This window comes from Haliaeetus leucocephalus, unplaced genomic scaffold (assembly GCF_000737465.1).
Source record: "Haliaeetus leucocephalus isolate CR32 unplaced genomic scaffold, Haliaeetus_leucocephalus-4.0 Scaffold165, whole genome shotgun sequence".
Taxonomy (NCBI): domain Eukaryota; kingdom Metazoa; phylum Chordata; class Aves; order Accipitriformes; family Accipitridae; genus Haliaeetus; species Haliaeetus leucocephalus.
This window is the reverse complement of record NW_010972601.1, coordinates 667,076-679,604: the sequence shown is the minus strand read 5'-3', so window position 1 is coordinate 679,604 and position 12,529 is coordinate 667,076. Positions and strand designations below refer to the sequence as shown.

At 60.9% G+C, this 12,529-nt stretch overlaps 2 protein-coding genes across 2 annotated transcripts; one reads left to right on the top strand and one right to left on the bottom strand.

Annotated features, from left to right (window-relative positions):
* The first annotated feature begins 23 nt into the window (after positions 1 to 23).
* On the top strand, positions 24 to 3,184 carry RNF215 (ring finger protein 215). The gene is made up of 10 exons (XM_010563383.1): positions 24 to 29; positions 191 to 319; positions 637 to 708; positions 786 to 871; positions 1,556 to 1,610; positions 1,917 to 2,021; positions 2,171 to 2,287; positions 2,363 to 2,500; positions 2,736 to 2,838; positions 2,976 to 3,184. Exons 1-10 carry the CDS (start codon positions 24 to 26, stop codon positions 2,996 to 2,998), a joined length of 834 nt encoding a protein of 277 aa, XP_010561685.1. The 3' UTR covers positions 2,999 to 3,184.
* Positions 3,185 to 4,709: 1,525 nt separating this feature from the next.
* On the bottom strand, positions 4,710 to 12,071 carry CCDC157 (coiled-coil domain containing 157). The gene is made up of 10 exons (XM_010563382.1): positions 11,824 to 12,071; positions 10,807 to 10,978; positions 9,129 to 9,837; positions 7,801 to 7,878; positions 7,268 to 7,458; positions 6,943 to 7,110; positions 6,461 to 6,629; positions 5,852 to 5,991; positions 5,064 to 5,086; positions 4,710 to 4,947 (listed from the first exon to the last, which is right to left on the bottom strand). Exons 1-10 carry the CDS (start codon positions 12,069 to 12,071, stop codon positions 4,710 to 4,712), a joined length of 2,136 nt encoding a protein of 711 aa, XP_010561684.1.
* Between the last annotated feature and the right edge of the window lie 458 nt (positions 12,072 to 12,529).

Sequence of the window (12,529 nt, the reverse complement as noted above, 5' to 3'; positions counted from 1 at the left end):
GCAGAGGGGAGGTGTGGGCAGGGATGGAGGTAGCGGGGGGGCCAGGACCTGTCCCTTGTGCCACCCCAGCTGCTGTCCCCCGTCCCTGCGCAGTGCCCAGCTCCCCAGGGCACTCAGGGATGTGGGGGTGCTTTTGGGGTGCCTTGAGCCTGGGGCTCTTGCCCCCACCGACACTGCTGTGCCCCCCCAGGTGGGAGACGCGGAGCCTGAGCTGGGCGCTGCCGACAGTTGGATCGGCGTCGTGCCTGTCGGGGAGGAGCCGGCCGAGGTCCCCCGGGGTGCCAAGGAGGAGTCCTTCACTGCCGCCGTCGTCAGCAAGGTGACTCTCCAACCGGCCCAGGGTCCTCTCTACCTGGCCCGGGGGCTACCATGGCATTTGCTGGTCATGAGCCCGCAGGGCACCTCCTGGAGTGTCTCCTTGCCAGATGTGGGGGGTCCTGGCCTGTGCTTGGTGGTAGAGGGGGACCGTGACAGGACTCCCGGGCAGTGCCAGCGCCTCTTGGCTCCCTGGCGATACTTCAGCCAGGGCAAAGAGGCACCGGGTGCTGCCTGCTCCCTGCTGTGGAACGGGAGCTGAACGACGGCACAGCCTGGCTGCCCGTCCTCCTGCCTGACCTGTGCCCTCTGTCTCCGCAGATGAAGCGAGCCCTGGTGCTGGGGGCATCAGCCCTGCTCATCCTGGCACTGAACCAGAACGCCATCCGGGAGGTAGGAGAGTCCCGGAGGCGGGTGCCTGAGCCGGTCTCATGCCCCGCTGACGGCTGTTGCTTTCCCTTCTGGTGCAGCTGGACGTTTCCCAGCTTCTTGCCAAGCCTGTGATCGTGATCCAGTCCTCGGACAACGTCACCAAGCTGCTGGGAGCGCTGCTGCGGTACGGGCTGGGGCAGTGGGAGAGGCTGGGCAAGAGCCGTAGCTCTGTGTCTGGTCCCCTGCCTGGCTGTCACAGCCAGGGGCTGCTCTGGGGGGGCTTCTCACGCAGCACATCGCATTTGCTGGGCTGGCGTCGAGCTTGCACTGTGTGGAGGCCAGCTGGGGCTGAGACATGTGTTTCCAGGGAGGGTTTGAGTCAAATCCAGCCCTTCTTCAGGGCTTGAACCCTTCCACCCATGGGTCCCCACACGGCAGCAGGGGCTAACAGTTTCCTCGGCCAAGATCTTTAGGACTCTCAGCACAAATTAACAAGACCAGCTGGTTATCAGCATGACACCGGCATCCCCACTGCTTTTGTCAGTGCTTATCCCCACCGCCTACAGTATTAGGACTCCCTCGGTCCTTCTTACATGCAGTAAATCGGTATCGCTGCTATAGCATCACAGATGGGGAAACTGACGCACGGTGCTGGGAGGAAGAGACCTGTGTGGAGTTGCTCAGAGGGCTGGGCATGGCTGGGAAGGGGGAGTCTCGCTGTTGCCTCCCCTGTGTGTTCCTCTGTCCCCAGTGGTCCCTGTCACCCATGGCTCAGCGTGGGCTGCTTGTCCCTATGGGGAAAGGGGTGCTGCGGGCCGGATCCTGCTGTGCCCATGGCACTGACAGTCTTCTCGCCTTTTGCTCACAGGGGTCTCCGGGCTACAGCGAAGATCACGTACCAGGCAGTGCTGCTGGAGAACCTGGTACGTAGGTCCTCCTCCTCTTTGCTGGTGGGAGGGCAGGGGCATGGCTGTGTCCAGCCAAACTTCCCCGACCAATAGGGGAAGCTGAGCTGCAGGGAGCAGGAGCCAGTTCCACGAAGGCTGTTGAAGCTGCCGGTGCCTCGGTTTCCCCAGAGACTTGTTCCGTGGGAGCAGGGCAGCTGGCAGCCACCGGCGCTTCCTCCTCCCCTCGACACGTGTGATCCGCCCAGCATGGCAGGTCCTCTCGGCCTTGGGCAGCGCCGTGAGCCATCGCAGCCATCGGCAATGCCGTCTTCTGCCTTGCAGGGAGTGACCCTCACCCTGTGGTCGACCTGCGGCCTCTCCCGAGGGGGCCTCTATGGGGAGTGGCAGGGGGTCATCTGCACGGGGGAGAACAGCTCGCAGGTCCAGGTACGTGCGCCGGCACCGGCGAGGGCTCCTCACGTAGCTAGGGTTCCTGGCATGGGAGCACCAGCCGTGGCAGGGCCAGGAGCGGGATGGGTGTCTCCAGTTCACCCCCCACCCTGGTCCCTGACTGCCCACTGGTGCTGTTCCTGCAGAAGTATCTCCAGCAGCTGTGGAACACCATCCTGCTGATCGCTCTGCTCCTCTGCACCGGGGTGATCGTGCAGGCCCAGCGGCAGTCACGGCAAGACCCGTCAGAGCAGGATGCCGAGGTGGGAACGTTTCTGCTCTGCTCCTCACCAGGGAGACCGGCGGCTGGGGTCTGACCCTCTGCTCTGCCTTCACAGCTGGACCTGAAGCAGCACATTCGGCGGCGGCTGTCAGCACTGAAAACACGGCGGTACCATCCCGGCAAACCACTCCGGAGCTGGGCCTGCGAGATCGATAGCTGTGCCGTCTGCTTGGACCAGTTCCACAAGAGCCAGGTAGGGACTGGGGGGGACTGGTGCTGCGCTGGAGCCTGTCCTGGTCACCGCTTGGGGCCACCCATGCTTGTGCCATCCTTTTGCTGCCTGGGGCTGAGCCTCTCCTCGCTTGCCAGGGCCTGGGGTGTCCAGAGGATCACCCCCCTCCCTCAGGCAGCTCGATGGAGGCAGGGCTGCCGTCACGATACCCCCGCCCGGTTCCCCTCACGTCTGCTGTCCGCTTCCCTTCCCACAGTGGCTGCGGGTGCTGCCCTGCTCCCACGAATTTCACCGGGACTGCGTGGACCCCTGGCTTCTCCTCCAGCAGACCTGCCCTCTCTGCAAGCGCAACATCCTGGGTGAGAGCTGCACTGGCGCCCGGCCGTGCCCCCTGCAATGACCAGGGAGCGCGTTTGTGCTGGGCTGAGGGCTGGGGAGGAATCGGAGTCCCCCCCAGGCTCCCCATGTGATGGCCCTCCATCCTTCTCCCTTCCAGGGAACTGCTGCACGGAGAGCTAGCTGGCCTGACGGACGCGCTCCAGGGACAGACCCACTGCCGCTCTGGGGAGAGGGAGGGGGGCAAGGGGTGCTGGGCAAGCAGCGCTCGCTGCCGGAGCGGATTTGGCGCGGCTGTGCCCGTCGCAGCGCCCGGCCATTTGGAGACTGAAGGATCTCGGGGCTCTCCCTGCTGGGTGTGAGTAGAGGGGTGGGGGGGGTCCAGACGGCCAGTGCTGGGGGGCTGGGGTAGTGGGTGCCGGGAAAGGAAGCTACGGGGGCACCCATGGGTGTAACGGGGTGGGGGCATGGAAGCTGGAGGCAGGGAGAGCCCTGGCTCAGCTGCACTCTTTCCCTGCTCGTAGTAATTTTTCTAAGTCTCTTTTATTTTTATTTTCTATTTGCTGGTGGCTGTGGCAGCGTGGGCTTGGGGCCATTCTGCGCCCGAGCCCGGCGGGGCGGCCTGAGCCCCTCTGCACCGCGGCTGCATTGGGTGGCAGATCTGCCATGGCAGGGGACAGAGCTGGCAGGGCTGCGGGGCGACCTGCTGCCTCACTGCGGGGGGGCAGGGGGGCTGAACGCCTTATTTATACTAACTTATTAGAAAGGATGGTACAAGTCAGCTGCAGAGACCGAACACAGGGCTTGTTTGACTGAACACGGGTGTGCCGCGGTAGCCGGGGACTCGCCGTGAGCCCTGACCGGCTCCTGTTCCACGCTGTGGCTGGAGGCTGCTGGGCTGCAGCATTGCACGCATCCGTCTCTATTAAATACAGAGCAAGGACAGGCTGCTGTGTCTCATGTTGGGGTTGTGTGGCTCCCGCTGCCCTCTGAGGCTCGTGAGGTTGCTCGGGGGGTTCAGGGCTAGCCTGCATGTGCGGCTCGGTGGTCCTCAGCCCCTCTGGGTCCTCGTGGCTGCTGGCAGTGCAGGGAGATCCACTTTCCTGGGCTGCGGCTGTGCCGGTGAGCTAAGGGCGGCTCGGGCTCCTCTCATCCCCAGCCCAGCTCTGCCTTCCTCTTCCAAGCAGTGTGGCCACATCCCAGTCACCTCCTGGGAACGGTTCTTGGCGTGAGCTAACTCGCACTGTGCCCAGGCATTGTCCGGCTGACAGCACGGTTAGAGCTGTGCCGGGGACTCCAGCAGCAGCTTAGCCTTGAGTGACCAAGCTCCAGCAACCAGAGATGTCCCTGGCCCCCCTCAGCTGACTATGCAGGGGCTGCTCCACAGGGCCAGGGAGCATTCCCCACCCTGCCAAGGGCTCCTCGCCTGTGCGTGGGTCCATCCTCCAGCTGCCAGCCGGGGAAAGCCAGCCCCAGCCCTGTCCCTGCAGCAGGGCTTCTCCTGGGGCTGCTGTGCTGAGGGAGAAGGGGACACACCAGCCCAGCCCTCTGCACCGTCACCCTTGGTTTTACCACAAACCGCAGCATTGCCCAACAGAGAGGGACAACAGGGGAAACTGCACATACCCGTTTGGTGCCACAGGCCTGCAGAAAACAAAGCGAAGCAACAACCAGAGAGCAGCTGGTAGCTGAGCCCCGGTGGAGCTGCTGCGGGGACCGTCTCCCAGGGCTTCCTATGCCCACTGCATCCAGGCTTGATGGGACGGGCAGAGGGACCGGGTTACCCGAGGGAACGCACCTTCACGATGCACAAAGAATAGGTAACGAGGTCCCACAGGGCAGGGCAGGTGGCTGCTCGCTGAGCACTTCATTTCTGCCTTAGTCTCATGAGCATTTATTTGCGGTAGCCACCAGCGTGGTGAGAGGAGGGGGGGCATGGTCTGCCTCTCCCCCTTGGCTCAGCGGGGTTGAGCACCAGGCCCTCAGCCGGGAGTGAGAGGCAGAGTCCGGCTTTGCACGTGGACTCTGCTGAGAGTGGCTTCAGCCGCTGGCTGCTGGGAGCTCGCTGCCGGGCCTCATCTGTGCGTCCGTGCGTCCCTCTGCTGTCCCTGCTGCCTCGGCTGCTCGGCCGCCTGCGGGTGGTGGGAGCGGTTAGAGGGGAGGAAGAAGAGGGAAGCTCCCCAGCCCCTTCCTCTGGGCTCCTACTCACCCTGCGTCCTGCCTGCCGGCCTCCCCGCGAAGATGAGACCACAGCTGGGTCTGCGGGACGAGCTGGGGAAGAGAAGGGGGGGGGAAATTCCCCCCACTGTGTTCAGCTCCAGTTGCACCCCTTGGCCACAGTGGGGCCGATATAAAGGAGCTGAGAACCAGCCCTGGGCACCTCATCCAAGAAGCTTTTCCTGCCGACACCAGTTAAACCAGACTGATCTCCTGGTGGCATAGGAGCCCAGGGCCTGGCCCAAATGGGGTGGGCACACCCCAAAACCATGGAGCTGGTCTAAACCTAACAGGGCTGAGCTGGAGGGACTGACCCAGGGGAAGGGTGTTGCAGCAGCCCCCGGGCCTGGCCTGTCCATGCCATTTGCTCCCAGGGAGCGAGTGACCCTCGCGAGCTGTCCCTGGCTGCAGCCTGGCACAGGGGACGTGCCGGAGGGGGTCTGGGTCTGGCTGCTGGTGGCCTTGAGTTAGTGGCAGGCACTGTGCATGCTGCAGTGCCCCAGCATTGACTTGGCTGCTCTGGCTTGGAAAGCGTTAGGTGGGAACACCCTGTTCAGCTGCCTCAAGGCTAAGGTGAGCTCCCAAAGGCAGGATCAGGCCCCGGGGCAGCGAAGGATCACAGCCCCTGCCCAGGTTCATGCCCTTCTGGAAGTGGCTTCATCCAGCTCAGCCCCATGCAGGCTGGGAAGCAGCTGCTGAGTCGTAGGGAACATTGTGCAAGACACCCCACAGCCTTTTCTACAAGGGTACACAAACAGGGAACCGGTCCCCAGGGGATGTGGGACAGTGCCAGGGGCCGTGGCTTGGGTGCAGCCTCACCTTCAGCACACCCTGCTCAGCAGCTGCCTTCACCTTGGCTAGCGCAGACCTGAGCCGCACATTCTCCTGCTCCAGCACGCTGATCCGGATGCTGTTGGCCTGCAGCTGCTTCTCCATATCCATGGTCAAGCTCCCAGTGCCTGCAAACAAAATACGACGTCCTCGCGGTGGGAGCCAGAGCTCAGGCCCGCTGCTGCCCGCCTGCTCGGAGCTGTTGGCAGCAGCCCTCCTGCCTCGCGGGCAGGATGGCTGCCCGTTGGAAAGGAGCCTGCCCCAACCAGGGAGCACCAGCACAGCCTGGGAGATGGCAGCTGGGACCCAAAACTGTGCCAGCTGAAACCACAAGGGCAAACAAAGCTCTGCCTGTGCCCTGGCCCTGCTTTACGCCCTGGCCCAGAGGTGGGATGAACAGCACCCATGCAGGGAGGTGTATTAAGATGGTAGCAGCTTAGCACAGCCCAGGGCCTGAGCCCTTCCTGGCTATCAGTGGGACAAATGGTGATGTACAAATAATGGTGCAGCCAGGGCCAGCAGGATCCCCTGTGAGCTCTGGGAAACACCAAAGGCACAAGGCCACTGTGGGGAAAGCAGGAGCTGCTGCCCACTCACTCTCAAACTGCATCTCAGCAGGGACGTGGAGCTCGGGGAAGAACACCAGGAGCCTCTCCCGCTCCTTCAGCTCCCGTGCCTGCTTCTCTAGCCTGGACACATTTGCTTGCAGCTCTGAGACAGACTGCTCCAGGCTCAGCTTCTCCTGCTGCAGCGCATCCAGCAGCTCCTGTGGGGCACAGCAGAGAGATGGTCAGGTTTGCAGAGCGCTTTCCCAGATCTCGGGATGGTACAGTCTGGGGGGGGTCCCACAGGAGTACTTGGAACACCCCCCAAGGAAAGCTCCCTCCGTTTCCTTATGTGATAAGGATCTCCCATAGCAGTGGCAACATGGCAATGTCGCACTGGGTCCCAGAGTCCCCCTCCCGGGAAAATTCTGGCCATGGGTGGGAGACGGCTCCTGACACCCCCACAGCACAGCTGTGTCCCGCACCAGCTGCTCCCCAGGGAGCCCCTGACCCATGCTGGGTGCCAGCGCTGACCTGCTGCGCCCGTAGCTGTTGCCTGCTCTGCTCCTGGCTCTCCTCCAGCTGCTCTGCCAGCCTGGCCTTGTCCTCTTCGGCCTCTCCCAGGCTGGCTTGCAGCTCCTCACGCTCCCGGTCCAGGCTGTCGAGCTGCTGCAGCAGGGCCCTCTGCTTGGCCTGCAGGGACTGTAAAGGGCAGGCAAGCCTGCATGGGGCTGCTGCTGCACCCGCTCGCCACCAGCCTTACACTGTGCAGCAGCAACCACAAGCTCAGGCTGCTCCCACAGCATGCGGTAGGGCTCCAGAGCAGCTCCAGAGCAGGGGAGAGCAAGCCCAGCCATACCTCTTGGTGCCTCAGCGTGCTCTCCACTTTGGCCTTCTCCTTCTCCAGCTGGGTGGTGGTGGTACTCAGCTCCTGCCCCAGGCTCTCCCGCTGGCCGGTGAGCAGCTCCACCTTCTCCTCCAGCTCCAGTACCCGGCTCCTGGCCACCATCGTGGTCCTCATCTCCTCCAGCAAGGTTGTCTTGCTGACTTCTGAGGAGACACAGCACCTTTAGCTCAGGCTCGGCAGGAGGGGGAGAAGCTCCCAGATAAAGTGCCTTCAGGGGGCCCCAGGCCCTGGCAAGGGGGAGGCAGGTCTGATGGGAGGGCTGGGCCCCCCTGAATCTCCACCAGCAGCAGCACAAGACCATTCTGGTGCTGGGTGATGTTTGGGCAGTGCAACGAAGGAGGCTCGTCCTCTCCCCAGATTCCCACCAGCACTATACACAACTGATTCTGGGGGAGCCAGGAGTTAGGTGGATGTAAAACACTCATGAGTTTGGAGCGAGGCTGGGGGAAACATGTGCCAGCTGGGTGAGCCCTAGGGGTCCTTACCCAGCTCCTGCACAGCAGCCTGCTTCACAGCCAGCTCTTCCTTTAAGGCGGAGAATCGCTCTTCCAGCAGCGCAGCTCCTAAAGCAGCACAAAAACTCTACTAATTAAACAGCACCTCAAAAAAAACTTAAAGAAGGAACCAGCAAAATGGCATTTTTCATCCAGTGATTGTACCGTGCTGTGCTTCAGCAGGGAGGAGGCAGTGACAGGATGTGGACAACCAGCTCTCGCTGTCTGGGATTAGTCTCTGTTTCGGGTTTGTGTGGTGGGGTTTTGGTAGCGGTGGAGGGGGCTACAGGGGTGGTTCCTGTGAGAAGCTGCTAGAAGCTTCCCCAGCTCCAAGTCAGACCTGCCTCAGGCCAAGGCCAAGCCCATCAGCAACGGTGGTAGAGCTTCTGGGAGAACATACTTAAGAGGGGAAACCTGCAGTGGGGCAGGAGATTGGAATGTGAGAGAAACACCTCTGCAGACAGCAAGGTCAGTGAATAAGGAGGGGGAGGAGGTACACTGGAAGAGCAGATGCCCCTGCAGCCCATGGAGGACCCCATGCCAGAGCAGGGGGATGACCCCAAAGATGGCTGTGACTCCATGGGAAAGCCCGCGCTGGGAGCAGTCTGTGCCTGAAGGACTGCAGCCCGTGGAAAGGACCCACGCTGGAGCAGTTCGTGAAGAACTGCAGCCCGTGGGAAGGACCCATGCCGGAGACATTCATGGAGAACTGTGTCCCATTGGGGAGATCCCATGCTGGAGCAGGGGGAGAGTGAGGAGTCCTCCACCTGAGGAGGAAGGAGCAGCAGAGACAATGTGTGATGAACTGACCCCAACCCCCATTCCCCGTTCCTCTGCACCACTGCGGGGGAGGAGGTAGAGAAATTGGGAGTGGAGTTTAGCTCTGGAAGGAGGAAGGGGTGGGGGGAAGGCATTTTAAGGTTTGGTTTTACTTCCCATTACCCTTATTTTGATTTGATTGGTAGTAAATTAAATTGATTTTGTTTTTTCCCGAAGTTGAGTCTGTTTTTCACCCGTGACCATAATTGGTGAGTGATCCCTCCCTGTCCTTGTCTTGACCCACAAGTGTTTCTTTATATTTTCTCCTCCTCATCCCACCGGGAGTGGGGGGGAAAGAGTGAGCGAGCGGCTGTGTGGTGCTTTGTTGCTGGCTGGGCTGAAGCCACGACAGTCTCACAGTGGGGAACAGCCCCAGCGCCTACCAAAATCATTGGCAAAAGCCCTGCTTATGGTAGTGGGACAAGATTTGACCATGGACTCCATGCTTCTCTTGCAAATACCCACGGGCCTGGGTGGGGATACTGGGAACAGCACCATACCTCTCCGTAGGTCATCCTTGTCCTGCTCCAGCCTGGCTACAGCCTCTAAATACTCTTTGTTCTTTACTTCTAGGCTCTGCTCAGCCTCCTTCCTCTGCTGCGCTTGGGTCTCCTTCTCCACCTGAAGCAACTGAGAAAAGTCCTCAACCTGTTTCCGCAGCTTGTCCTTCTGCCTCTCTGACTCCTCCAGCTCAGACTTCAGAGGGTTGACCTGCTGCAGCAGCATCTGGAGGTGTTTGCTGATCCGGGAGAGGTCCTTGCTCTGCTCTGAGGCCCAGTAGCACACATCTGTTGCAGAGAGGGTCATTTTCCCTGTGGTTCCCTCCACCGTGTCCTGGAACCTGCTGAGAGCCGAGGGGATGTTCTGGCTCTGGCAGATGCTGGTGACGGCTTTGCCGACCTCCCGGAGGCTGGCTTGTGCGCTGACACAGGTGTCACAGGGTTCCAGAGACAACCCAGTCGTCTGCGTGGGGATGCTGCGGCTGCTCTCAGCCATGCTGCGGGCAGCCCTGGGCAGGGAGCTGCCTGAGGCGTCACTGTCTGGTGCACAGACACTTGATGACGGGCACAGAGAAGTGGACTGGGCAACTTCTGTGGAAGTTCTTAACTCCAAAACGTCAGGCAAGCAGTGTTTCAGGTGCTCCTTCCCAGGTTTCCCAGCCTGGGGAAGGCATTGCAGCGTGGGGATCTCCTTCCTGCAAGTCTTCTTCTGGTGGAGAGAGCACAGAACAAAAACAGGGCCCAGATTAAACAGAGTTGGCTGCAAATGATCCATAAGACCCCAAATACAGAGGTGTGAAGTGTGGGGACAGGACATCAGTGCAGCCAAGGGGCAACGAGGGCAGCAAGCCCTTCTCTTCAGAGGAGTTCCCAGAGCTTGGAGGAGGAGGACAGCTACCAAGCACTCGAGTTTCCTGTTTACTGTGCTCCATTACAACCAAAGCACATGACTATCAAGCAAAATGAATTTGCTTCCCACTCCCCGATGTGGAGCACAGGGGAACTGAATTTTTACAAACTGCCAGGCAGCTTTCCAGCCACCGCTCCTTTTGCAGAGCTGTGGTTTCATGACAGGAAACCTCAGCAGTGAAACCTGCTCCCTGGCTCCCCTTCTTGCGACTGTCCCTTCTTTCACACCTCCTGCGCTGTCTCCTGGTTATGTCAGATGAATTATTGTGAGACTTTTCCATGAGAAGGATCATTTTGAGGAAAAAAAAAATGCAGAGGAGGGGCATAGTATTTTTAACGCAAATTACCTCACTGATTTGAGCCAGCTTAGCCCCACAAATGGCGGGGTCAGCAGAGCTGCAAGGGCAGCACATTGGCAGGAGGAGAATATTTCTCCAAGCCATAAGGGGAGCCAAGCTCACCCATCCTGAGACCTGGTGGAAGCCTGGAGGAGGATGGATCCAGCAGCTGGGAGCGGTGGTTAGAGGAGGGAAGGGGCTCAGGCCAGGAGGGGACAGTGCGGGACAGTTGTGTCCCATCTGACACGCAGGTCAGCACTTGGAGGGTCATGAGCCGGGAACACATCTGCCATGGCCACCGCACACATCACGGGTGTCCCAGAGAAGGGCTGTGACCTCAGCACGGTCCAAATCATGGGGGGTGAGGCAAGGGCCATTTCCGTGACCCCTGTACTCAGCTTGTGGGGTGTCAGGGCCCCCAAATGTCCCACCTCAGCCAGGAGCTGCTGGTAGAAGGCCCCCAGTTTCAGCATGCTGCACCAGTACCTCCTCACGGTCAGTCCTGCGGACATGCAGGGTCCCACTGTCTGCGCCGGGGGGACAGCTTGCTTGTTGAGCAGGTTTTCTGCATAGCCTGTGAAGCTCTGAAGCAGCAGCAGCAGTCTTCTTCGAAAGAAACAAAACACAGCTTAGAGCAATGGAGTATTTGTAATGGGGAAAGAGCCCTTTGTGTTTAAGTGCGCAGTGAGCCTGAAGGGCCAGTGCCGAGGCAAAGAGGTTGTTCCCCATCCCCTGGACAAAGTGAGTTTGACAAAGGAGGGTGGGTATCAGTGCTCCTGTGACCCCCTCCCAGGCCCGAGTCACTCCACGGAGCAGTATTTGGTGGGATGAAAATCCTCCTGCAGCTGCCGGGATGCAGACTGTGCATGCTGCTTGCAGCCAGCCACTTCTGAGAGGCTGCAATTAAGCTCTCCCTAAAGATTTGGGGCACCCACACTGCTGATATCAAACCCTAATTGTTAGGGCCAACAGCTCTGCGGGAACAGCTCATTTTTTAAAATGGAGTCGTATTTATTTCACCCAGATTGCAAAAGGTACTTTTGCCTCCCAAGCCTGTAGGTGCAGCCCTGCCTAAGTGTTTCCAAGGCTTTGAGGGGCAAGTTAACGAGTCCGCCCCCATCTGCCCAGGTGCCCTTGGCTCCCGGCAGCGGGAGCAGAGCAGCGGGTTGCTCTACTCCGTTGTGACAAGCATTTGTGCCGGTAGTACTGAGCTCTGTGCAGAGAAAGGAGTTGGGTTTTAAAACTCAGCGTAGAGCTGTGGAGCACGAGCCTGAGGTGCTGGCACACTTGCTTGGCATGGAAATGCGGGGGGGAAAAGCATCAAAAACACTTGACTGCATTCGACAGGCTGGATATACAACCATCTCCTTTCCTCCAGGGGGAAGGAGCCACTCTGCCAGCCAAGCTTCTTTAAAGAGGGGTGGTTGGGGTTGGCTTTGCCTTCTCACCTGTCTATCACCAGCTCCAGCAGCACCACGTGGGAGTGCTGGGTGAATTCGGGGTCGTTCTCGGCATAACTGTACCGCTCCAGCAGCGCTGTCAGGTCCAGGTCGCAGGACACTTTATCGGGGAACTTCCAGGAGGGGAAACGCACAGCCCCGGCCCGGGAGGAGACGTCGGCAATAGCTGCCTGCAGGTCCCTCAGGTCGGCCCGCAGGCTCTCCATGCAGCCGGGGTGGCCCAGGAGGTGCGCCATGCCGCTGAGGTGGCTGGATCAGGCCTGTGGGCGACGGCCTGCGACAGGGCCACCAGGCCTGGGACGGAGGGAGGAACAGCCCTACGGGGGACAGGTCGCTGGAAAGGGGAGCCAGCACAGTGGCCCCCGGGGCTGGGGAACCCAGGGGTGCTCGGGGGACCCCAGGAGGGACCGAGGGACCGGGACGAGGAGGCGCCGGGCCTGGCCGGGGCCTGTGCGGGGACGCGGCGACACGGACCCGCCTGCCCGCGCCGCCGCCTGCTGCTATGGCAACGGCACAGACCACGCCCCCACACTAAACCACGCCCCTCCGGGAGACCACGCCCCCCGCGCGCCGCAATGGTACGCTCCTCATTCCTCCGCCTTTAGGGATTCCCCCCCATATGGCGTGTTAATGGCACTCCCCAAGGCGCATGCGCTCTGCTCCCTTCGCCCGCCGGTGGACGGTAGCCCGCGGT